Genomic DNA, 25,491 nt, shown 5'->3' with positions numbered 1-25,491 from the left:
AATTTCTAATGGCTAAGAACATATAAAGAACATTTTGTTCAGGAGACTCTTTTTAACTTTTTAAAAATGTTTTGTCCTTGTTACCTGGTCCAGGTGCCTGTCTCTCATTAGCTCATACTCATTTTGCAGTGTGTGCTGGAAGAGGGTCCAGATCAAGGGTTCCAGGTCAGGATGGTCAGAGAGAAGGTGAAGGAACAGGGTATGGAGTCGACGATAGGCCAGTAGATACACTTCAGAAACAAAGAAAAATAAACTGAAATTGTTGTAACAGGAGCATACAAAATGAAAGAATGCAATGAAGGAGGGACAGCATTGTACTCTTCACTGTCTCCAAAGAAAAAAACTACCAGACATCAAGTGAAGGTAGTAGAAGCCAGGCTCAAAATAAAGGGAAAAGGTTTTCGTACAAGAGACAGTGGACAACATGGAAGGCCACACCAAACACCACTGCACATGTACATCTATGTCCATTCCCCTGGAACAAGAATTTGCTGAGAGTTACTAAGCAGACACAGCACAAAAGGTTCAGCAAACCCCCCAGGTGGGATAAAGATCAAGCCTGGGAAAGCACCAGCCATGTCTGCCCAGTTGTCCAGCTTCACTTGACATCTCTTTATGGTCGCTGCTGGGAATAGGATGCTACGACAGAAGAGCCCATATGGACACTCTTACAGCCAGGATAGGGAAGTTTTCACTTCTAACTCACAGAGTGCACACAGGAACCACCTCCTGGCACCATTTTGCCCTTTCTTCCAGAGGTTTGCCCGGTGTTCACTACAGATTCTACAACAAACTTTTCTGAAATGCTGAGTGCCAAAACCCAGAAAGGACAAAGAGCGAGAGATAACTCTGCAATGTCAGCACTGCAGAAGGAACAAACCTTTCTTGTAGAACAGAGAGAGGGAGGTAGATTTCTGCGGTTTCTGCGGTGTTTGGGGGGTCACACCAGGTGGAACATCTGAAGGGGAAGTAGCACTTGGAGGAGGTCCAGGTGCCTTCTTCTTAGGAGATTTCACAGGAGAAAGATAGCTGGAGGTTCAACATATATTAAGCATTTAACATCACAGGATGAAGAAATTTCATTATTCAATTCTCTATGAATAATACTTGCAGGAACTCTTCCCTTTTCCCCATCAGAAGAAATAAATTGCTATTGTGACCTGTTATCCCCAACAGCTGATACAGGGACTTGTTCATTCTTAGGCAAGTAATGTAACACTTTAAAATTACATATTTGATAGGGCTGGGGAAAAATATTTGAATATTTGATTTAACTTTCAATGTTTAATAAATATCTCCAAATACAATGGTTTAACAAAACTTAAGTACCAAGCCTAAGAAGTAGGAAAACAGAATATAGCTGGATTTGAATATTAAGGATAATATCAATTTCACATTTCCCTAGACCTCAGGCATTCACTCACAGGTCTGCAGCAGTGTGGTTATGCTGGAAAGGTGTACTGGGAGTAGAAGTGGGTTCAGGCTGATCAGCTTGGCCTTCTCGCTCTTTTGACTGCTTGATAAGATCAAAGAGAGGGGACCCCTGGAAAAATGACAGGAATCCTGCATCACACTAAGAACAGACAACAACTCTGAATGGATTTTGTTCCTTCTCTAAACCCAACCACCAAAATGTGAACCTCAACAGAAAGTTAAAGCTTTGAAGTACTTCAGAACACTCATACTTTGCAAGATGAATTTTAACCATTTGAGTTATTAAATACATCAAATGCTTTTTTCCCTGTTTCAACAGCAGTCCATTAGCTATAGGCTAACTGCAGATTTGAGACAGTTGTATTCTAGAGTCCTTTACTACTTCTTATTAGAGCCATTTCTGAAGAGTAATCAATGCAAGAAAACACACAAAAGGTCACATTTCAAAAAACACAGAATGATACAAAAAAAAAAAAAAAATCCTCCCAACTCCCTAAAAAATCCAAAACCAAACCAAGCAAACAACCAACACCCAAAAAACCTCACCAAAAAATAGCTGAAGGAAACCTCAGCCCATTGGTGACTGCAAGTTACTGCTGTACCTACTGTCAATCCATTTTTGCTACAACATCTACCCAATATTTTACATTTAACAATATATAATATTTAAATAATATATAAACCACAGTCATTTAACTGCACTGGGGACTATTTAGGCTCTGCAGTATCACATTCCAGAGCCACCTCTGGAAAGAGTTAGAGTGACTCTGGATACAGTAAGTCTCTGCCTTCATGGCCCAAAGCAAACCCAAATTTTGATTTGAAGCTAACTACCAGTACTTTAATCAAGTCCTCTGGAATACATCAGAAACTAAGAGCTCGAGGTAGGAGGTGAGAGAGTAGGAGCAGAGAGAACGTAAGCGGAATGGAGGAGGTTCTGGCTGAAACCACATCAGCCCTTCTGCTGACGTTAGTAATAAACAGCAGTCCTGCAGAAACAAAGTCTCAGCCTGCTTCCATGTCACACACAATAGAACTATGCTGAGACAGCAAGACTACATGGGAGCGTATTTTGACACCATATTTATAAATAAATTTGAAAGCACAGGGTTGATGGCTTCTGTTTGTTTTATTTTCTTTAAACAGGAGACTCATCCTTGAGTACAATGTTGCCTCTCACCAGTGCAGCATCAGAACTCCCGAAGCAACAGAGGAATATTTGAGTAGCAAATACGTGCCTTCTTAAGAGTGAGAGGCAGGGGAAGCAGTGTCCATAAAACTGAGGATTAAGTGGGCAAAATCAGGCATGCAAGGCATGCAGCATTTTCCTCAAATGATCTTCCCAAAAGACAGCAGTAACATCTGTCAGCTAATTGCTCTGTAGACAATGCATTGCCTCATGGTTCCTGGTCTGTTTGGTCTTCCAAATGCACATTTTAGATATTAAAATGCACTGGCACAGATGACAAATCTATAGCTATGAAAAGGAGCACAGTATGCATGTAAAGCATGCAGCATCACCTTGCTAAGGCAATAAGAAATAGCCTAGTAAAATTACACTACATTTACTAGAATTAAAACTAGCATTAAGACATTCCTTATTTAGACTTATTCCTAAAAAAAACCCACCTTTTTTTAAGTGCATCAAATAGAAATTCAGAGTAACAAGATGAGAGTGATGAGATTTACAATTTTTCACACTGCAATTTTTAAATTATGATTTTGGCAATACTGGAGCTGTTTCATCCATAGCAGGAAAAAACCATCAGTTAGTGATTCATAACCACATAGTTGTTTCCCCATCATTTCTCAACCAGTTCAGCTCTTGGGCTGGTTTGCATAATTTTTCCCTTCATTTAGGAGTGCACGCACTTTCGCTTGTGTCTCTCAGTGCTGCCCTTGCTGGAAACACAGGCACATGACCTCCATTTCTCATTCTTCTGGCCACTTGGCCTCTTCCTTATTTATTGTTCCCACCAGCACTTCACTTTGCTCTGAGGAATCCAAATTTCTTTCCCAGAGCAATCATTGCTGAGATATCTTGACTAAGAGTGAACCCTACTTCATTCACATCACATTTTAGTGATTAATGACTGGAAGAGTATTGTTTTTAATGAAGGAGGAAAAGGGGTTGATGAAAGGGAATGAGAGGTCTATAAAGAGAAGCAAAGGTTACTATTCTTGAGTTAGCACCTGAGACCAGCAGTTCCAGGTCCTCTCTCACCCTGCTCCAATTTTGCTCACATTATTCTGAGTGTGATTCCATTGGATAAGGTATGGGGACACAGCAGTTTGCTACACACAGAAGGGATCTGCCTATTTCTGCATAATTTCTACTCTTCTACCTGCCAGCCTCCACAACCAGACAACCTCCACATAAATCAACTAAACCATCAGAAAGCTAACAGAGAAAGCAAACCCAGATTTAAGTCTGCTCTGGAGAGAATCACAGAGCCAGAACAGGCGCTAAGAACAGACAGGAACGCCACACCACGAAGGCTGGGAGCAGAGCAGAACACAAAGCACAAGATGCTGTGCATTTACTGACAACAACCTATTCCACAACCTGATTAGTATGTGGAATTTTATCTGACAGGAATGTAGAGAACTGATTGCTTCCTTCCATCAGTTAGATGGGCTACCTTCAGCAAGAGGATATTTTTGTGTAGAAACATCTACCCACAGAGCCCAAACAGCAAGATGCAGTGAGTCCAGTACAACTCTTTTGGTTCCCACAAATACTAGCTGATGCTGTGGTTAAAAAGGCAAGACAAAGAGGGTGCTGCAACACACCTGGCCCCAACAGTGCAGAGCTACCAGCACCAACAATGGCAGGGTGTGAGAAAGCCCCATTCAGTGCATGTCCCTGGGAAAACCACAGCCTTGTCACCTATGCTGACAGCACCAACTTGCCAGCCCTGCAGCTGCACGAGCAAAAAAGAGGTTATTTAGCTTTCAGACCTGGTGACATTTAAAGAAGGTGTTTTGTTGATCACCATTTCCACCTTCCTCTCAGACTTTAGGTGCAACCCCCTCTGCTCTTTCCCCAGGGACCCCCACCACTCTCACAGGAACCTTTCCAAGTGCATGGCCACATAGTTGGAGAAGTAGGTGCTGCACTGACAAAACTGATGCCTCACAAAAACCTTTGTGTGGCACAATGAAGAAACACAAAGAGAGGGGTTTGCTCAAGTGCAACTATCCCCCTGCTGTAAAACCAATTGATTTAATTACAGCTGTGTCTCCTTTCTTTATACTTGAACATGAAAAATGCTCCTATTCCGTGAATTCAAAGTGCATTCTGCAGCTTGCAGGGTGTTTCCAAGCTTATCAGGGCAAATTTCAGCTTCAGTCCACAATTTGATATTCAGGACTCAAATGAGAGAAATACAACATCATTTACCAATCAATTACCAGTCCTCTAAGTAATAATCACATAAGAACTTTAACCCCCGGGTCCAGCTTAATTGAACAGGAATGTTTATCAGGAACTTGTTTCTAAAGCAATGTTATTCACGCTTTTACAAATTTCATCTTGCTTTTTAAAGCTTTTAAGCAGCACTTAAGGTGAACAGGTCACCTCCAATGCACTGCTTTAACGTGAAAGGAGATTTACAATTTGTACGTTAATTTAATGCTCAGTAAGTGATTAATGCAGCCACAGAATGAATTTCAGTAATTAAGCCAAATACTGATTTTAATTTGAGACCTTCCCTGTGATGGCCACAGAAACCCCAGTTTATTAGTGCAAAAAGTGAGAAAGCAAGAAATGAAGACTTAAAATTTCTCAGGGTCAAAAGGCTGCTGGAATTAGAATGAAGAATAAGGCTGAAATTTGACTCAGTTCCCTATCAAAATACCCAGGGCTAACTAACTCTCCAAGGCTAAACTCTGTGCATTAAGTGGGGCTTTGTTAAGAGTGGCTTTGCAGGAAGCTTCCCTGCAGCAACACTTACATCTCAAGCATATGCAGTGATTTTTCCCCATCTGAAAGCTCCTTTTATGGAAAAAAACATGCATAATTTCTTATTTGCTACTCTTTATTTGGCAACAGGACACACAGGTGCTTCCCAGTCTTTGTATATTGGCTATATCCCAACTACATGTTTAATTGGACTTTGGTTTCCATGAAAAGATTTAAAAAAACCCTTAATCCTTATATATGGGGAAGAACCACCCTGGGATTTGGGTGTATCCACTGACCACAGAGGAAAAGCCCTGAGCAGCTTTACTCTAAACAATGCTATTAGTAGTTCACTAATAAAAAAAATCTGCTTTTGTCTTTGTTTTCTATATGCCTTATGTTTTTTGTCTTGGTAATATTTTCCTAATATATTTTCAGGCTTTAGTTATCTGTTCACATTAAATTTTAATGCAGTGTTTAGCACTTAACTATGTATATATCTCAATGCCAAGGTCCCTTGGGTGCTGGGTTTTTTTTTGCTTCAGGCTTTCTTTTGCTTGTTTTCAAATTATTAAACCAGTCAATACAACACATAATGTTAAGACATGTTCTTCTTCATAATGTCATAAAAGATAGCAGTGATTTTGTAAGGCAAAACAGACCCAGTTCAGAACTGACAGCTTTGGAATGGAAGTGCAAGGACTGGATCAGCACAAGCTATTTCCAACCCTCTTTCCCAAGGGAAAACTGCATGCCCAGAAAGTTGGCTTTTGTTTACAACCACGTTTTCAGAAGTTTCACGTGACAATAAGTTACCAGAATTCTGAATTCAGACCTACTAAAACAAAGTAGATGTGACAGTCTAAACTGAAATAGTATTGATCATGGAAAAAAAAAATCAACAAAATTAAGGATTGTGTCCTAATTTCACATGAGAGTTGTGTTATATAAATTATGTTCGCAGTTGGGCTTGTTCTTACAAAATTTATAAAGAAAACCATTAAAAACTACAGTGTTAATAGTTTAATTTGTTTAAGAATACTGGTAGATCTGCTTTTAACTCCATACAGTGTGTGTATGTTTAACAAGTCCAATTCCTATCCCACTTATCTTGAGCATTTAAGAGTCATCCAGCTTTGTGAGAATCTCCTTTTATCTAGTGATAAAGGAGTTCAAATCTCCCCAGAGAAGGAAAGGAAGGCTGCCCCAGTCTGAATATACATCTTACACTTCATTGCTTTAAATGAGGCTGCAAATCCATTCTCCTCACAGTTTTGCAATAATTTACTCTTCCTCAGAAGTCTCTGGAAAGACCTGGCAAATCTTGTTAGAAATCAGACTTTATTTCAGAATAATCAATACCATACTTTTCAGCCTCTCTGCTCCTAAAATTACTCTTCACCAAATGAACACCAATTAACCAATTCTCTATGATTTAGAGCATCTCTTAGCAAAGGTCCATGGGACCTACCTCATTCTACAAGAGCAGTACAAGAGCATCATGAAAACACCTTTCTAGCAATGAAAACACTTTTTAGCCATAAAGATGATAGACCTTCTGTCAATACAGTGACTAAAACTTTTGGTTATGTTCAAAAATATTACACAAACCAGTGATAGTGCTTGGCAAATAGGGAACTTCTGACACAGTTACTGGTTTGTGGCTCTGGAACCAATCACCAGCTCAATACTGAAAGGAAAAAACAAACCCTGGTCATTAGGACTGGTCCTATTTGCCAAGACTGGGGGACTTTTAAAAAATCACTTTGAAAGGAATTTTGAAAGACAGTCTACAAATGGAACTATGCTTTTATACAACTGTTTTGTTTACACTGCTCAGGATGACCCTGGGCAGGCTGCTACTACAGGGTTTGCAGACCTTGCACCATTTCCTTCAGCAGTTTTTCTGCTCAAGTGCTCATGCAGGTACACAAAGCACTACAAAATACAACAATCCTTGCTTTTTTTGCTGAACATTGTCCAAGAAAATATAATTTTAGGCTCATTTGCCACACTTTTTTTTTCCCTAAAACAACTGCTATAAGCATCTTCCAGAGGGATCTGTGTACTGCACTGGCAGTGCTGCTGCAGAAACAATCTGAATCTGAAGTAATTAGCAAGTTCTAGCTCCCAGGGCAGCCAGGCTTCAGTATGACTAATTCTTGGACAAATCTCAAGATTTCTGGGCAAGAGCCAGAGGTTTCAAGGAATCAATACCAGTTTCCCGCCACGATCTGCACAGGAAGTTGTGTGCGATAAACCAAAGCCCACCTGATGTGAACCACTTGACTGTTGGAAATGACAATATATCAAGAAAAAAAATCTTGAGGTTGAAAATTTTTCCAACAGCTTTAAGCTGTGAAAAACTACAGGGTGTAAAGATTTTCAGCACAGGAAGTAGAGGAGAGATGCTTTAAGGGACCATTATATTAACAAACATCAGGCAGTACTAGAAATAACAGTTCTATAGTTATCACTATGCAGGAAAAATTCTTACACTGGGGAGCAAAATAGCACTCAAGCACTTACTTTCTTCAGAGGAACTTCTGAGTCACAAAATGCCTATCTTGGTAAAGACAACTTATTTACATAATTACTATTGTAACGATCAAATTGTCATAGTATTGCCTCACATTTTCTATTAGTTTCATTTACACAGTCCCAGTCCCCAGAAAAACAATTAAGAGCACCTCTGGGAAATATTTTCACAAGTACAAGTGGAAACATGACAGTGAAGTGCCTCTGAGACTTTCGGTTCAAGCCCAAGATTCAGTTTCAAGTTTAGTGCTCTTTCCAATTAGCTGGACAAATTTAGGTACAATGTCCCATAAACAATTCTCTTAACAACCTAAAAGTGGTTAGTGTGCCAAGAAACTTTGTAGGCAGCAGTTTTTGAAAGAGCAGGAGATTATCTTTTAGCAATGTAACCAAGGAGTCAACCAATTATGGACTGAGCAAAAGAAGATATAACAGATAACCTGCAGAGGATTTGACTAAGCTGCATGCACAGAAAGAGCAATTCCCCAGAAAAGTTAATACTTGGTAGGGGTTGTTTCATGCACCATTAAGAGCAGACTGCTTGTGATTTTTAAAAGAAAAAAAGGACTATGAATATCTTGCATTGTACTTCATATAATCTAGAAGAGAAAAATGGCACAAATTGGAGTTCCATAAACAATATGCCATATTTTGTGAGAAAACATGACAATGTGAGCATGCAAACCATTTTATGTCATGGATTTATCAACCAATTCTGGAAAACATTTCCATACAAAGGAAATTAGACATGACAAAGGAGAAAAACCTGAAACTGTAACAAAACTATCCATGTCACAAAATTTTGGGCAGAAACCCACCCTCTGGGAAGAGTTTTAATCTCAATTTAAGCCAATACTTGTATGACTATCCTCATGAGCTATCTCAAGCTCAGTTGTCCATACCCTGGTATGAGCTCAAGGCTGACAAGACCTGGCAGCCACCCTGCTGTGCTTGGCTTTTGGAGCAGAAGCACATACAGAGCTTCTGAGTGGTCAGTTGGCAGAATTTAAGAAGACATTTCCAGTGAAGCATTTCTGCCTCACAAGCAGTTATTTAACAAAATGTAGCATAATAGAGGTAAGGAAGACTGCACTGGAAATCAAATCAAGAAGAGAATGGTAAAAAAGGTCTTGGGCTATTATTTAGAGTTCATTAAAAATCAAAACACAACATTCTTCCCAAACTGAAAATAAATAATTGAAATTTGACAATGTGATACAAAATAGTATAAAAATCACTAGAAACACCCTGAACTTTTCAATGACTTGTCTTATCAGACCTGAAACAAAAAATGGGAAAGCACTGGTATGTATATTTTTTTTCACGTTACACCTGTTTCATACTCACTTCTTAGTAATTGTATACATTGATGGTTTTATCAATTACTAAGTGCTTTTCCCCTCTGCTTTCTCTCAAAGTGTTGCAGCTAATTCTGAGGGAGATCACAGAATGAGTTGGGGTTGGAAGGGACCTTAAAGGTCATCCAAACCCCTGCCATGGGCAGGGACACCTTCCACTAGACCAGGTTGCTCAGAGCCCATCCAACCTGGCCTTGAACACTTCCAGGGATGGGATATTCACAGCTTCTCTGGGCAACCTGTGCCAGTGCCTCCCCCCCTCACAGTAAAGAATTTCCTACTAATATCTAATCTAAACCCAGCCTCTTTTAGTTCAAAGCCATTTCACTTGTCCTGTCATACATGTCCTTGCCAAAAGGAATAAAAGATACTACAGAGCTTTCTACTAAAAATAAAGAAAGAAAAAGTGCTGATCTCCTTACCACCCCAGCTTTTTTCTGGTGATTCCTTCACTTCCCACCACTCACCTCAAAGGAAATTTCACTGATCTACAGCACTAGGTGGCTTCCATAACTAAAAAACGTAAATTTCTATAACCATAGGAGAAACGATGCAAGAATTACTATGTCAGCAGAATTACTAGGTCATCATTAGCTTCATATAGATCTGAAGCAGAGAAACAATTGTTAACTATTATTATCAAATGCAAAAGTATCCTTCAGCAAATGATAGCAGTCAGAAGTATCTTACACTTTGAAATATCCATATACATGGAATATACATGAAGATATTCTGGGATCCTTAAAAAGAAGACTAAATAAACCTTAAAACAATGCAATATACCAGTAGCTTTAATTTTTAAGACCAAAAATATAGTTAAACTGGCAAAGAAGGGCTAAACCAATAAAAAGGTGCAAAAAAACTAAACAATTTCTCTAAGGTCTAAGTGAGTGTGTGGATGTGGTAAATGCAGACCACACTTGGACCACATCAACATCTGCAAGAAGTTTGAGCTCACATTTCTGCAAACTAGTCCAGTACTATTTTTCAGAAAATAATGTTAAGACGTGATATTGAGTGCCTTTTCTCATGGCCACACCAGAATCTTTTATGAAGACTGATCAGTGATGGCCAGCTCAGGCTCTGGAAAAACACACTGTAAGGTGCAACATTTTCCCTTTGGATATTTAGAGCAAAATTATGTGGGATATTAGAGAACCACAGAATGGTTAAGGTTGGAAGGGAACACACTGAGGCACCTGGTCCAACCTCCCTGCTCCAGCAGGGTGTTTAAAACTCGGTGCATTTCTATTTAGATGCATTCACAGGGATCTAGGAAAACAACAATTATCTTCAAGGTTTAAAATCTACAGCTACAAAAAGATTAAGATCATGTTTGGTTGGGTTTTTTCCCAAAACACCAGAAACAAGATCCACCACCCCCCTTCACATTTGAGCAGCACCAATGCAGAAACCTCCCTCCGCACAGGAGACCTTTGTGCTACACATCTATGCAGTGAAGGACCCATACTCAGCATCCCACCTGCAGTCCTTTGCCCACCCACTGCAGAACCTGAAGCCAGAACTTGGGTTGGAGGCTTTGTGCAGGACCCATGAGGGAAACCAGCTGCCCCAGAGAGGCTCTACAAAAGCCATGTTGAGAAGTACACATCCAGCTGGGGGCTAAAAAGCCAAATCTTGCCAAGGCACAGGCATGTGGGTCTTAGGCCTTTTATAATGACATTTCAAAAGAAAGGATTTCAAAGACTGTCAAGACTTTTGATGCCCCCTTTTTTTTTTGGTGCTCAGATTCTCCTGAGTAGGGAGTGGATTTAAAATCAAGAAAATTTTATGCCCTCTGCTCTCTCCTTCTTCTGTACGCTTGCTCCTTTTAATTATATGACCTTGGCATATAATTAAAAACTGCACCATGTACATAGAAAGAACTTATGAGACTCTCCCTGAAGCAATAAATCAATGACATTAAGCAATACATGAAGAGTACATATCAATAAAGCAGTAAAACTGACTTAGGGGATAAGGTGCACTCAATTACTAAATTATCAAAACATGCTTCCCCGATCTCATTAAACTACAAATATCTGGCTAGAAAACACAAATGAAAAATGTGAAATCCTTCAATAACAATGTGCTTTTCTATCAAAGCTCTGCATTTTTATTGTGAGAAATTCTTGGTCATTTGTAAACAAAGCAAACCCCAAGTTCAATGTTTCTGAGGCAACCACTATGCTTTGCATCCTAATTTGAGATAATTCAAGTCTTTTAATCCTGGGTTTTCTCCCTTAAATTTAAGGAAAGCTAATCAGCTTCTTAAAACTTTTCTTCTACTTCAGTCAGCCTTTTTGGAAGAAATTTCATTGAAACATATTCCTGCAGAAACCCTACATTTTGCCAATGTTTTCCAACAAAAGCATTTCAAACTCTCTGCTAGTACTACCAATCTGGCTGTAGCATCTCTTTTAGCAATTTCAAAGCAGAAGCTCACCAAGTAGTGTTTTAAAAGCCATCATATGCTCACTTTAAGTCTTGATCACTCCATGAACTGTCATTGTGCATGACTTAAAGTATTTCAATTCTGTTTTACTGAAGTTACAAACAACCACATTGAACCTGCTACTGTTTAATTCCTGTGGGGTAAGCAGATGCAGCAAGGTTGTGATGACTGGGGAGATATCCTCTCCTGACAAGGCATTGTAAAGTGCTGAGCTTATAGAAACCCCCCCAAAATGTTTCCCTTTAGCTCTCAAGCTCCAGAGCCTGTAAAGGTCTACCATTACGTAGACAATAATGCAATTCCAAGCTCTGTTGAATTTTACAGCATCTCATATTTGCTCTAGAAAAAACAAACCTGAACTGGCTCAGCCATTTCTCCCAATCTTGCCTCTCACATCCTCTCACATGAGATTAAGAAGTCATAACTCTCAAAGATCTAGGTTGCATTTTAATCACGATAACCTGCCTGCCTCAGAAAGTATAAAGAATAAAAGGAAGACTTAAAAACACAAGCTGACCTTGAGATTTCACTGCATTGCTTCTGGTAAAGAAACAGACCATTTTCACACTGGCTTAGGTGTATACATTTAAGTTTATCTGTGCATCTATATATACACTCCTGATATTTCAGAGAAAGAAGGAAAAAGAACACGTGAAAACTGTTGTCAAATTTAAAGGAGTTACTTTGATTTGAATGCACTTTTACTCTGCTATCTTTACTTTCACTGTAAGGAAAATGCTTTTGGTCAGTGTGAGATCTGTTATGGGCAGCTCCACTGCCTTCACCACAAACATACTGGTGTCAAACTCATTGAGAAGCCAAAACCCAAAGAGAGCCCACAACCACAGCAGAACAGCAGCCAGAAGCCTTACATATCAATGACTTATTAGGAAAAGCTCATACAAGGCACATCTACTAAGGTACTTCAATCCAGGACAAATTCTGCTAGTAGATTTCTGTAATTTTTTTTTCTTAAGTATCCAACAGGTTATTTATCATTCAGTGAGAAATTTCTATAGCTACTCTGAAGCATAGAAACCAAAGACTGAGCTACAGCAAAAACATACCAGGTTTTATAATTTACTTCCAAGGAAATAAGAGGCTGCAAATTAATTCATTTCTGAGGTTAGACCCACTAATTACAATCTCAACCTGAATCCACCTCCCTGCTACCTGGCTCTCTATTTTATCAATTTTATAACTGCAGGTGATATGAGATACCTGTAGCATATTTATTTGTCTGTGATTTTCTAACCCCCTAGACTGGCCTGAGACCATGAAAACAAAAACCAGTATCAAGAGTACAGACAGTTGGTCCAAAGCATCCAACACCCTTAAGTCAGTAAGAAAACTTACAGCATCTTCAATGCACTCTGGATCGGATATATGCCTGGAAAGCTGTCATCCTTTATCACTCCATCAATCTTATGTAAGAAAGCATGACTATGCATACCATGTCTGTCTTACTGCTCATTTTTATTCTACTTTGTGGAAAAATCAGTTAGGCATACATGGCTCTCTCCTAATACATTATAAATATCATCATTCCAAACAGTTTACATCAAAATAAATTATAGGGTAGTAGACCAAGAGCACAGATCTCACTCTTGAGTTTAGCTGAGGCTTTAAAACCTCACACCACCAGACTCTAAGCTAATGTCTGGCCAAGAGTCAAAACAATACAGATTTGAAAGCCTCAAATCTGAACATTGCCACAACACTTCCAGCAGAGTTTCACCCTGCCTTAAATCGTTGTAAGCACGATGGTGCTTCTCCAAGTTACACATCTGCACTTTGTGCCTCATCCCTTGCTTCAGCATTAGCACAGCTATGACTGCAAATTATGTATTTGTTAGGATTAGTTTTAAACCAAATGGCTGTCCTCATTTGCTGACTGCATATGTGCACACAGCACAAGGGAAAGAGAGGCTTAAATGGACAGCAGTAGGATTACTTTGAGCAACAGCCCACATTTCAACTGTTTAAATCAACCATAAAAAACTGTATCAGAACCCAAGGAGTTCAAGAAGTACACAGAAAGTTAAGGGAGTATTTGTGAGCAGAAGCAGGATCTTAGTGATCCTTCCACAACAACAGGTATCTCATACCTACTAAACCACCATGGACAACAGCTGAAGAAGTTTGGCAAAACCCAGAAACTCAAGCAAGGGATGAGCAGGACATTGTAGGCTGCACAACACTACTTGGAGCTTCCTCTACCACCTTCGAAGGAGGAGCAAAATACTATTGCAAGGATATCTCACCAGGAACTGCAGCACAAAGCTTCTGTTCCCAGTGTAATGCCTTTTTCTGAGGCTAAATACATCATCACAGAATGGTTTGGGCTGAAAAGGACTTTAAAGATCATCTAGTTTCAAAATCCCCACCAGAGGCAGCGACACCTTTGCACAGACCAGGTGGCTGAAAGCCCCATCCCCCATGGGCTTGAATACTTCCACAGATGGAGCACCTTTTTTCAGAGGACCCATTCCCTTACAGCAAAGGATAAGAATCCCTCACAACAAGAGCACTTGCTCAGGACATGTAGGTTCCAGCCTCCCCTCTCCTGCCAGGTCAAACTTATGTCTCCCAGAAAAACACCCTTCCATTTCCAGAAAGGTTATTCACAGAGATTCAATGAAAATGGATCATTTATGTTTTGCATTTGAGAGCATCTCTCTCTCCATTTCTCCAAGACTGCAGTAGAAAAAATTTTAATTGTCACATGAGAAGCATGACCTTTGTCCATCCTCCACAGTTTTGACATTTCCTTTCTTATTTTCTACGTATTAGCTGATTGCCACATTGAAAAGGCAACTGCTAAATACGGTCAACAGTGCAGTAAAATGGTTCATAAAGCACCAAATTGGTTCCATAAAACTTCAGAGTATGGGCTGGAAGAAAAGAGCAGTTGTAAGGGAAAGTCAGCTGAAGTATTTATAATTGCTGTTTACCAGTACTAATGATTTGCTAAATAATCATTTAAGTGATCTTATCGTGCAGAATTTAAAGAGGTTATTTGCTGACTTGCACATTTAGAAAGTAATAGTTCTTCACATTAATCAAGCCCAAGTTCTGCTTTTTGGCAGCAGTTTTCCCCTGACAAGCATTTTCATGTCAGTATTTATCTAAACTAATTAGCTTATCGGCTTGAATAATTCTTATGAAACTCTTCTTCACCCCTTCATTTCTTATGCTCTGGTTTTGTGAAGGAAACCAAATTAATATCACGGGATTTGGGTTTTTTTAAACAATATGAACTCACATAGATCTTATTGAATGACTATGGCAAATTCTTTCAATAACTTAATAATGTTATACTTTATAAAAAGCAGCATAGGAATGTGACTGGGGGCTTCCTACTGCCTCTGACAAATAGAGGTTAAAATTCTCTGTATATAAAATCAGAGGCCTCCATTTGGCCAAAACTGAAAGAGGCTGTAAACACTGGATGCAGTATTTGCAAGTAATTTGACATGAAAATAAAACAAACCAATGGAGTAACACCAGTAATCCTGACAGAACATATGTTGGGCAAAACCTTACACTAAAGATACGAAAAATAGTAAGCAGTTGCTTTAGAACAACACAAATTCCAGATGTTCTTCTGTTACCCCAACCACTTCACCCCCTATGCTTGGAAGAGTTTCCAAAATAATTCATGAGGCTTCCTTCCTATCATTTCTAGTATTTGCTTACTATACCAAGTGTTTTTTAAATTTATTTTAGGTTTTCTTAAAACAGTCATGTTCTGCACTTGAAAAGTATTTTGAGTAAAAAAAATTAACCATGGAACATCTGGCAAATTTCTGCCAACTCAAACTATGAGTTTTTAATCCTGGGACTTAGAAAGTATAAGAATGAGTAGAGCCAGAACTTGCCACAGTGTTTGGGAAAGGCATTCAACTTATTTCCTGCATCTACAGCAGACAGAAATTTCAAGTATTGATGTTATTTCAATCACGCGTGCAGAGTAACTGAAAAACCACTTTTTTTAAGTTAGAAAAAAATGCAATTGAAAGTTTAGGAACTCAGGTATTTTGTTCTAGGTAAGGCATTTCTCTTCCTACCTGACATTTTAGAGATTCCTTTCATTCTATTCCTATCCACTGAAAATCATGCTGTTAAGATTGTTTATAGTCTTTTTTCCATTTTTCTTTCCTCTGAAGAATATCAACATCCACTTTTCAAGCTCTTAATCCCTATGATCCTTTCCTTCGCTGTTTAGTCCATCCCTTTTAAACCAATCAATCCACAGATAAAAGCTTGGAAAGATTTCATCTTTTATCTAACCTCTACTAGCCTACCATGAGATCAACTAGACTTACACCATCAACCCAAGAGTTGAGGGGGGAAAAATAAGTACTCTAGCAGCCTAAAAACTCATACAGAAGGAGAGAAATTGTTTCCTCTATCTACAAGCAAGAGAGGAGCAGTTATGTCTCTTATAAAGAAAACTGAAACAATTTCAAAGAGGGAAGAGAAGTATTTCAAATCATGAGAAGAAGGAAGTCTGGAATTTTATTCTGAGCTTCCTTTTCCCTTTTTAAGCAATTACACAATCAGCTTTTACTTGCAATTTGTATGGATTTCATATGCATTATGCTAACAAGTTTCCTGACATGGAGGAGCCTTTAACTGCCTCTGCAACAGTTGCAAGGGATTAGGCTGGCTAGATAAAAATACTCTGTTCATCCTAAATTTTATAATGCTCATTTGAAGTCTTGTCTGCCACACCAACACAAAATAGGGAAATTTTCAGTGCCATAACAGCTTCACTCTATCTGCAAAGGTGGAAACCACCACTGCACTTTAGGATGGCAGTGAACCACTTCTCAGAAGCAGTCTTACAGTGACTTCGGGGTAGCTGAGCAGGAAGCCTCAAAAGACAGCTGATATACCAGCTGATATACAAAATACCCAGCCCTACTTCCCCTATACCTATTTTTCCAGAGACTTATGGAGGAGAAACTAATGAAGTCTCTTAATGGATCCTTTTGCTTGGCTGGAATCTAATCTAAAATTACAAAATTTTAATGTCTATATTTTTGTCACATTCAGTAGCACTGTAATTATCTCAATATGATATTTAATAGAGGGTTCTCCATCCAAGGGCTTCAAACTATAGCAATCAAGACAGTCTCACATCATCCCAGTGTGGAATGAGCTCTTATGTGGAGGGAAGCTTGAGGACTAAGTCATAGAAAACTTTGCCAGGATTGGAACAGAAAATCTGTGGCACAGCCAAAAAGATTTCCTGGCTCTCAGCCCTACTTCTCAACCATAACAAATTCCTTCCAGTACATACACATGTTCAAAGAGAAACTCCAGTAAATAGACCCAAAAAAGAGCTAAAATCCATTAAAATAACTGGATAAATAACAACACTTAGGTCAAAGAAAATATTATCCTGCCAGGGCTTGCCTTCCCTGCAAGTTCTTCAGCATAAGTCTGCTTAACCTAAGAAAGAACAAATGCCTGTACCATGACAGAGGTGTGCCTCTAAAAGCAGTAACTGAACAATGGTCTTACACAGACCATTTTGTGCACCTGACAACCCTCATTCAACAGTGCATACTCTGGCCTTAGAAACACTGTAAGCATTTATCACAATGCTATTGATGTTGAAGTTGCTTCTTTCCCCTCTAAAGAACTTTCAGTATTAGCATCGGCACAGACTGAATGTACAGACCGAATGCAGTACATTAGACAAGCTCAAATGCATCTCAACTTCGACCACAACTTTGGTTTAATTCCAGCTCTGAAGGTGAGGGTACCACCAGACGAACACACAACACTGGTCAGCACAACCCAAAAAGCTTGGAAAGCCTTCAAATACCTGTTTTATTTCAGTGAAATGGTTTTTGCCACTCAACTTGGACTTCTGAATTTAAGGAATCCTGCCCCCTGTGTCCTAAATGACAGCAAATAATCAACTCTGTGGCATCTTGGGGAAGAAGGAACAGTGTCCTACAGCCACTCTCCTAGGACACTGCTACGGTTATAAGCACTTTTCCTTCTGAACTCCTGAGGTGGAGCAGGCTTGCCACATAAATCCAAAATCACTTAAATAGGTATCTAAACTCAGAGAAGCAGAGTTATGCGATAACTGCCTGAAGCAGTGCAAAAAATTTGCTCGCTGCTGAAGCGAGAGATGATTTCAAACATCTCATCAGTTCCTGGCTTTAAGGAGCCCATTCTTACTCTGCCTTTGGTGCCCTTTCAAGAGCCACAGGAAGCCTGTTGATGGAAATGCAGGCTTTGCTCATATAGCACTAGCAACAAATGACAGGTCCTAACTCATTCCCATCTCTGATGCAGAAAGGCAGACAGACTCACATATGCATTTCCCTGCAGCAATAGCACTGTTTCCTTTGGAGACAAAAACCCCCTCAGTGTACAAGGCCCGCCCTGCAGCTGCTTCCTCCTGCCTACCCCCTCCTTCCCATCCTAAAGGAAAATAGCCTGTGGTGAAGGAGTATAAGCAAGGCCATTACCCTGTCAATTCTTCTTCCATAACTGTTAAACTTCTTATAATTTAAGGGGTTGGGGGCTACCAAAGTCTTTTCTGAACCTGTCAGCACAAAGCCCAACACCTTAAAACGTGATCCAACAAAAGGAGAGAGCAAAATGAAGCTTCCCCCCTTGCTAGTGCTGGAGCCTGGCCAGAAGGGAAGCCAGTCCTGACTCCCAACTGCTCCCAGTGCACTAACACAGGCTCTTCAGCTTGGACAAGCTCACAGAAATTAAAATACTGCTTGGTAACAATCAGCTACATCTAAATTAAGCAAGTGGATATACAATTTGTCTTTGCCATTCACACTTTTACACTAAAACTACTCAGCCTGCCTGCTCAGTGGTTACTCTCCTTGCTCAAACAAGAAGGGAAAGAAAAATCTGTCAATTCAGGGGTTTCACATTTTCATCTGCAGATGGAGAAACCCTGCAGCTGAATGCTGTTTCTGGACATACACAAATATCACTTAGGTCATCAATTAGTGCAAAGTGCATGTACTGTACTGCACTAGAAGGGTTCAGGGGCAAGAGTCCTAATGACAACACAACCATACACATAAAGCCCTAAAATAGGCTCTGAGTAGTATCCATGCTTGTAACAGGACCAACAACTAGGAGCCATAGCAAGGCAGGAGTGCTGACACATAGAGCAAAGCCTGAGGATGTACCTTCACCACTGCTTTTAAGCACATTTACAGTGCTAAAATGGACCAGACATCCCATCCTGCCTCTGTGCACCCACACCTTTGTCAAAATGCCAAATCAAGTTCTAATCAGTGAGATACACACTCATTGCCATTAGTTTCTCCCCCTAAACATGAATTATTGCTTGAGGCTTTGATTTGTGACACCAAATTTCTGTACTGCAGGGATTTTCATTCCAGTAACTGAGCCTGCCCCACAGAGTCTTCATGTGCAAACCAAGTTGGAGCAGTAAAACTGAGAGCAGAGCTCCTGCTACATGATGCAGAACATTTGCAGGAAAACCTTCTTTTACCATGCAAGGTTGCCAGGAACAGAAACAAAATTTAGTGTGTGATGACTGCTTTTGTGAGAAAAGCCAGGAAAACCTTTATGCTAAGGTACATGTTAAGCTGGACATGAGTGACTCTGCCAAGCTCACATTTTCATTTCCGGCTGACTTAGAAGTCCCAGGTGCACTATGCTTTACATTTAAGCATGGATTTCAATATTCAAAAAGTTATCTTGTGGTTATAGCCTGTTGAAGTTAAACTGCTTGATTTCACCTCAAAATCAAGGTGAAAATGTGTTTCACAGAAGACTATAAAGAAAACCTGAAATAAAATAAGGAAGATCCACTTTTGCATGTTTCTGAATTTCATCTGACATACCTTACACTAAGAAACTGTGCCAAAATCCTGTGAAGCGCTATTATTTACTCTCCTTCACAGCAGACTAGAAAGGTTTTGCCCAGAGCCTTGCTTAGGTGCAACTGATTAAAATACAGTTCAAAAGAACCATGCCACCCAGCCAGATATGAAGAGATTTGTTATTCTGAGACTTAGAAATAGACTGGGTTTGATGCCAGAAGTGAGTGTATTCAAGTTGTTGTTTAATAAATGAGTCTGTCTAAACTGAGATTTATCTCATATCTGCCCCTAAAGGCAGAAAGAGCTGCTTTTTTTTAATATTTACTTAATGTAATTAGTTACAACATGTTTTTGTTTCAATTATTAGTGACTAATGGGAGTATTTTGTGCATATGTGGTAACTGTCCCCCTTGAAATTACCAGAACCAATTGCACAGTACACTATATGCATTTTGTTGTATAATTCTGTGCTTACATATTCAAGAAAATGCTTTCTGTATCACAACATTTCAAAAAAACACTGAAGTAATTTTTTTTCAACAAAAGAACCACCTTTCTGATTAGAAATAAAGCTGGGGGTGTGCCTTCTAATATGGAACAAGTTAAAAAAAATCTCTCCTCCCACCGCAACACATCTCAGTCCTGTGAATATCCAAGAGCAACCCTCTCTTTTTCAGTAATTATTTGGTGCAATTATTTAATATACTATCAATGTTACCTTGTCCCTCTTGAGGTTTATACTGGTGTATTGGGGGAATTTAGACAGAACCACTCAGCTGATTTCTGGTGATTAAAGTGTTCTCTATTACAAGCAAAACTATTAACAAAAGGCACAATGTTAGTTCAATTCTATATTAAAATCCCACAATTACTGCTATCGCCAAAGAAAAATAGGAACTTAAGGGCATGAGAGTTTAGACACTGCAAAGTCTTGTCATAACTGAAGAGAAAGGTTTCCAGACCCCAGCAACACTGACAAAGGACATCTCAGGGGGCATGGAAAGAGTTAAGAAGCAGCTGCAGCACTCTACAAGCTGCATCTGCAAGGTACAGCAGAGACAGAGGAAGGCAAACAAACCAAACTGAAACCATTCTTCCACGTCCAGCCTCTCCTTCCTGTGATGTCACGCTACAAATAGCCCGGCCGCTCTGCTCCGCTCTCCACAAGGAGCTGGGCTGGCAAGAGCTGCCGAGGGCTGCGGGCTGCAGGAACAAACACGCTCTGGAATTCGGTTTCTGCCCTGGCAGGCAGCTCCCTTCTGCTTCTGCTTCCCGCCCCATGGGGCCAGCCAGCAAGCCGACAAACTTGTTGCATAGAAAGAAGGGAGAGGGGGAGATGCAAGCGCTGACACTTTGCAGAGTCCAGGAAATCGTTTCCTAAAGCACACTCTCCCAGTAAATTTGGATGGACGAGGCTTTGCCGGCACAATCTGCAGCCAAGAGTAAGGCAGAAAGTCCTACAATGGCTTCATTGAATCGAGGTGGGAAATGGAACTAAGCGAGCTTTGGGGTGATCTCATCTGCCACAAATGATGCGTTTTCTGACTTTTGCAGACTGGCTATGTGATTACAAATAGCACTCGGCAGAGAAGAGAGACTTCCTGGTGATTTCTGCTGGAGATGTACTCCCCTGCCACAGAGCTCACCTTCCTTCCCTGAAGCTTCCCAGCATAAACTTGCCAAAGCACACCGTGCAAATATATCTGACCTGCAAGTTCTTGTGGAATTTCAAAAAAGTTGCAATAAAAATACCAGAGAAGACGCCAAATCACAGGAATTTTTAACACACCATTATAATGGTAAGCTCTAATTGTTCCACTGAGGACTCCTTTAAATATACTCTGTATGGGTGTATCTTTAGCATGGTGTTTGTTCTTGGCCTCATAGCGAACTGCGTAGCGATCTACATTTTCACTTGTACTTTAAAAGTGCGAAACGAGACTACAACTTACATGCTTAATTTAGCCATATCAGATCTGCTTTTCGTGTTCACATTACCCTTCAGGATTTATTACTTTGTAACCAGAAACTGGCCGTTTGGAGACATTCTCTGCAAGATTTCTGTCACCCTCTTTTACACGAATATGTACGGGAGCATTTTGTTTCTGACTTGCATCAGCGTGGATCGCTTTTTGGCTATAGTACACCCCTTCCGATCCAAGACTCTGCGGACCAAACGGAACGCAAAGATCGTCTGTGCCGCAGTGTGGATCACCGTGCTAGCCGGCAGCACACCAGCAAGCTTCTTCCAGTCCACAAACCGCCGGAACAACACGGAGCAAAGGACGTGCTTTGAAAACTTTTCAGAGGACACGTGGAAAACCTACCTATCCCGGATTGTTATCTTCATTGAAACCGTTGGGTTTTTCATCCCGCTCATCCTGAACGTGACCTGCTCCACTATGGTCCTACGGACCTTGAATAAACCGCTTACGTTAAGCCGGAATAAAGTAAGCAAGAAAAAGGTACTCAAAATGATTTTTGTCCATTTGGTGATATTCTGCTTCTGCTTTGTGCCTTATAACATTACCTTAATACTCTACTCCCTTATGAGAACACAGACCTGGGTCAATTGCTCAGTGGTGACTGCAGTCAGGACTATGTACCCCATAACTCTGTGCATTGCCGTCTCAAACTGCTGTTTTGACCCCATTGTCTATTACTTCACATCAGATACCATTCAAAATTCCATAAAAAAGAACCGGTCCACCAGACCACGGGATGTCAGATTCTCTGAAAGGCCAGTTTCAGAAAGCTTCATTCAACACAGCCTTCAGACCATAAAAATGAAAATATTTGACAGTGACTCTACAATATAAACTATATTAAAAGACTATTGGGACTAAACTGGAATTAGAAGCCTGCACATTTCTTCAGCTGTGGACATAAATTCATATAAGTAAAGGCTGTGCTTCCTTCACATCTGAAAAGTTTATTACAAGGCTGTAAAAGTGTTAAGCATAATAGCACACAGAAAAAGTATTTTAAAAATCTATGTCAAAGGTTTGTTCTGACAGATTGTATGTTAGAAATGAACTTTTGAGTTTAGAGGTTAACCAAAGTCCAAGGACTGTTTCTCAAGTCAAACACAAATGAAAAAGTAGGTTGTTTTCCTTCCTGAAGTTAAAACAGTTGCTCAATTTAATAATGGTATCAGTTTCCAAGTTATTGAGGATGGGGGCGAAGCTACCTGCTCCACACTGCAGGAAAATTGCCCATATTGTCATATCACTTCAGCTACTGTGCCATCCCCAGTTTCTTCTTGCTTCTCTTACTCATCTTACTCCTCCCCTACTGTCTTTTCCCCTGCACTTTCCTTCTTAGGGACCATTATGTTCACAGGCGGCTTCAATCAGTGCGTTACAAGAACTTTGTTTCTCCCAGGTTTATCTGATAAAAATACCTGCTCTCTCCAAGCCTGGCCCCCATAAAGCAATTATGTCTCCTGGTAGTTTAGAGCATTTGGAAATGTCTCAGACAAACTGGTTTTTCTTCTCACCTCTCTCTCAGAAGCCTGTGTGATTAAAACAAAGTAACTTGTGATGACTGAAGTTAATGCTCTAGGTACAGTACCATTCATTAAACTCTTTTGTGAGGAGTTCTTAAACTAAGCATGACTTTTGAGGAAAATTACATCCTCTGAGTAAGTTAATTTGATCTCAAAGTACAGTTTCTTAGTAAAACAAGACCTTTTCTAACTAGAAATATATATGTGCATCAACTTGATTATTTCTTCCAGGAGACTATTTGGTGTCCCATAAAGAAATTCAAGATGCTGTAATTTTGGAGTTCAACTTCCTCTCAATTTTTGCGTCCTAGAAATCATTTGAACATGAGCATTTAAAATTTCAAATGCTACTTTCTTTCAAACTTTAAAAAGTATAAAAATAAAGTACTCAGGGCTACATGCTGGCAAAATTAATCAAGACACTTGGAAAAGTCAGCAACATGTAAAAGGAGAAATCTATATATATTACTGTTACAAACAGGAATACATAGACAAAACTGCTTTAAAACATCCTGCTATATATGTTTCCCAGCTACTAGAACACTGTGTACACTTTCCTGAGAATTAATTTAACATCACTGTAAAATAAAATAAAATTTAAAAGGTAAAGTAAGTGTTGTTTTTTCCTCCCCAAAAACAATGGAGTCAAGAATAAGAACTGAGTCTAAACAAATTTGCACTTAAGATTTAGGGCAGTCAGCTGTAGCACACATACAGCACTGAGACATTTCTGCACCAGGGCTGTATACAGGAGTACAGAGGAGTGAATCAATGCAGGAAAAAATGCATATTGAGCCATCAAACGATATGATACGTTGTTATCTGAATGAGTCTATTTCCCTATGCAAAGCTTCTGTTTAACTGTTATAAATCAACCATACCTTGCCTCCTACTACTGGGAAACAGAGTTACTCAATGACTGCTAGGAGCTAGTGCTGATTGAATTTTAAATTTAACAGCATTTTCAATCTTAATCCATATAATTTATGAAATGAAAATTCATATAGTATGAGCTTAAGCTACCAAGATAACATAGATATGAATGTCTGCATGACATCCGAAATAAACAATTATCTTTGTTGGGAATCCTAAACTCTTGTGATATATATCCAACTTCAAAAAAGTGCATGAAACTCTTGGCATGAGTTACTCTGTTTTCCATATGTCACTGACAAATCCAAAGTCCTAAACCAGATATGCATCTCTAAAGTCCCAATGACTCTCTCTCTCTCTAAGGGGTGTGTTCAATATTAGACTCCCTCCAAGAAGTGTGAGACAAAAGCCCATAATGTCCCTGCTGGGCTATGTTTCCAGGGTACTGCTTACTCCCCTGAGCTTGTCATAGCTGTTACTCAGTTGAGTGACAACTTGTTCAGCAACACCCCCTCTGCCTTACAGCAGTGAGCACCCCGGAGCCTCACCCTGATAAACAGAACCTACTCTTTCTGAGATTAAAAAACTGCAGGGGAAAAATAAAAACCCATCACTGACTTAAAAGCAGAACAAGCAGACAAAGCCACATATATGAGTACTTCCCTTTTTAACCAAACTTTCCTTGGTATATTACCTCAAGTAGTCTGCAGAAGCACAGACAGTAGCTCTGCTTTGCACTCACTCTCCAGGGCAGCAGCTTCTGTTTTTTGAAAGAGCACAGCGCAACATAGTACAAAAGCTTTCTGATCAGTTAATAGCTCAGTGTCCTGAAGCTACTTGAGGAAACTTTGTATTTTTTATTATTAAACATTTTCACTTTTTCACCAGAGGAAAAAAAAACCCCACACAACAAAATATCCTAACAAAAAAGCCAACACAATCAAAAAGCATCATCTGTAATGCTGAGAATCAGACCCTTACTTGGAAAATTCCTGATCTAACTGATTCACAAGAGAGGGAGTAAAACTGTACCTCCCACAACGAGGTGATAAAAAGACCAGATATTCAGGACTGGATGAGGTTTTCTCTGCCTTTTCTGGTTCTGCAACAAGATTATCCTGGAGAGCTGTGGATGGAGCAATTCCTCAACAGATGCACTCTCTCTCTCTGCTCTTGACTTTGATACCAACTCTTTTGTCTCTCTGGTAAGGTCTTATGACAAAATTTAAATGTAAAATCTAGATAAGAAGTTACATTCCTAAGTCATGCCAAGACATTTCAAAGAAAAAAAGGCTTACATTGTCAGAGCTCCTGAGGATCTGAATGTGTTGCAACCGGTACTTCCTAAAAGTGCATTATTTTTACTCATATGCCTACCCAGGGAGAGCTAGGAGCTCAGTTTTAGGATCAAAACTTTAAAAACTCTTCTTTGTAGTGTGGTTTCTTCATCTAGAGAGTGCAGAAAATGCACACCTTCTATAAAAATAAAAGCAGGGCAAATTTAATTGATTCCAAGCATGTTTTAGATCTAAAGGCAGGTAGATATTGATAACTAGTTAATTAACCAGCAGTTT

The 25,491-nt window shown here is 39.6% G+C and overlaps 2 protein-coding genes across 3 annotated transcripts in view; one reads left to right on the top strand and one right to left on the bottom strand.

Annotated features, from left to right (window-relative positions):
- The window catches only part of RB1 (RB transcriptional corepressor 1), a 71,484-nt gene that overhangs the window by 6,287 nt on the left and 39,706 nt on the right, over nucleotides 1-25,491 (bottom strand). For both annotated transcript variants that reach the window (XM_084227060.1, XM_084227061.1), the window contains exons 18-20: nucleotides 1,425-1,543; nucleotides 881-1,029; nucleotides 85-230 (exon numbers count right to left, since the gene is read on the bottom strand). In XM_084227060.1, the coding sequence (XP_084083186.1) occupies nucleotides 85-230; nucleotides 881-1,029; nucleotides 1,425-1,543 (414 nt within the window). The remainder of the gene's footprint in view (nucleotides 1-84; nucleotides 231-880; nucleotides 1,030-1,424; nucleotides 1,544-25,491) is intronic.
- Nucleotides 20,741-23,514, top strand: LPAR6 (lysophosphatidic acid receptor 6). The gene has a single exon (XM_084201383.1). The coding sequence runs from the start codon at nucleotides 21,333-21,335 to the stop codon at nucleotides 22,353-22,355; it is 1,023 nt and encodes a 340-aa protein (XP_084057509.1). The 5' UTR covers nucleotides 20,741-21,332; the 3' UTR covers nucleotides 22,356-23,514.

The sequence above is a fragment of the Fringilla coelebs genome (assembly GCF_963513975.1).
Source record: "Fringilla coelebs genome assembly, chromosome: 2".
NCBI lineage: Eukaryota > Metazoa > Chordata > Aves > Passeriformes > Fringillidae > Fringilla > Fringilla coelebs.
This window is presented reverse-complemented; position numbering and strand designations above follow the sequence as displayed.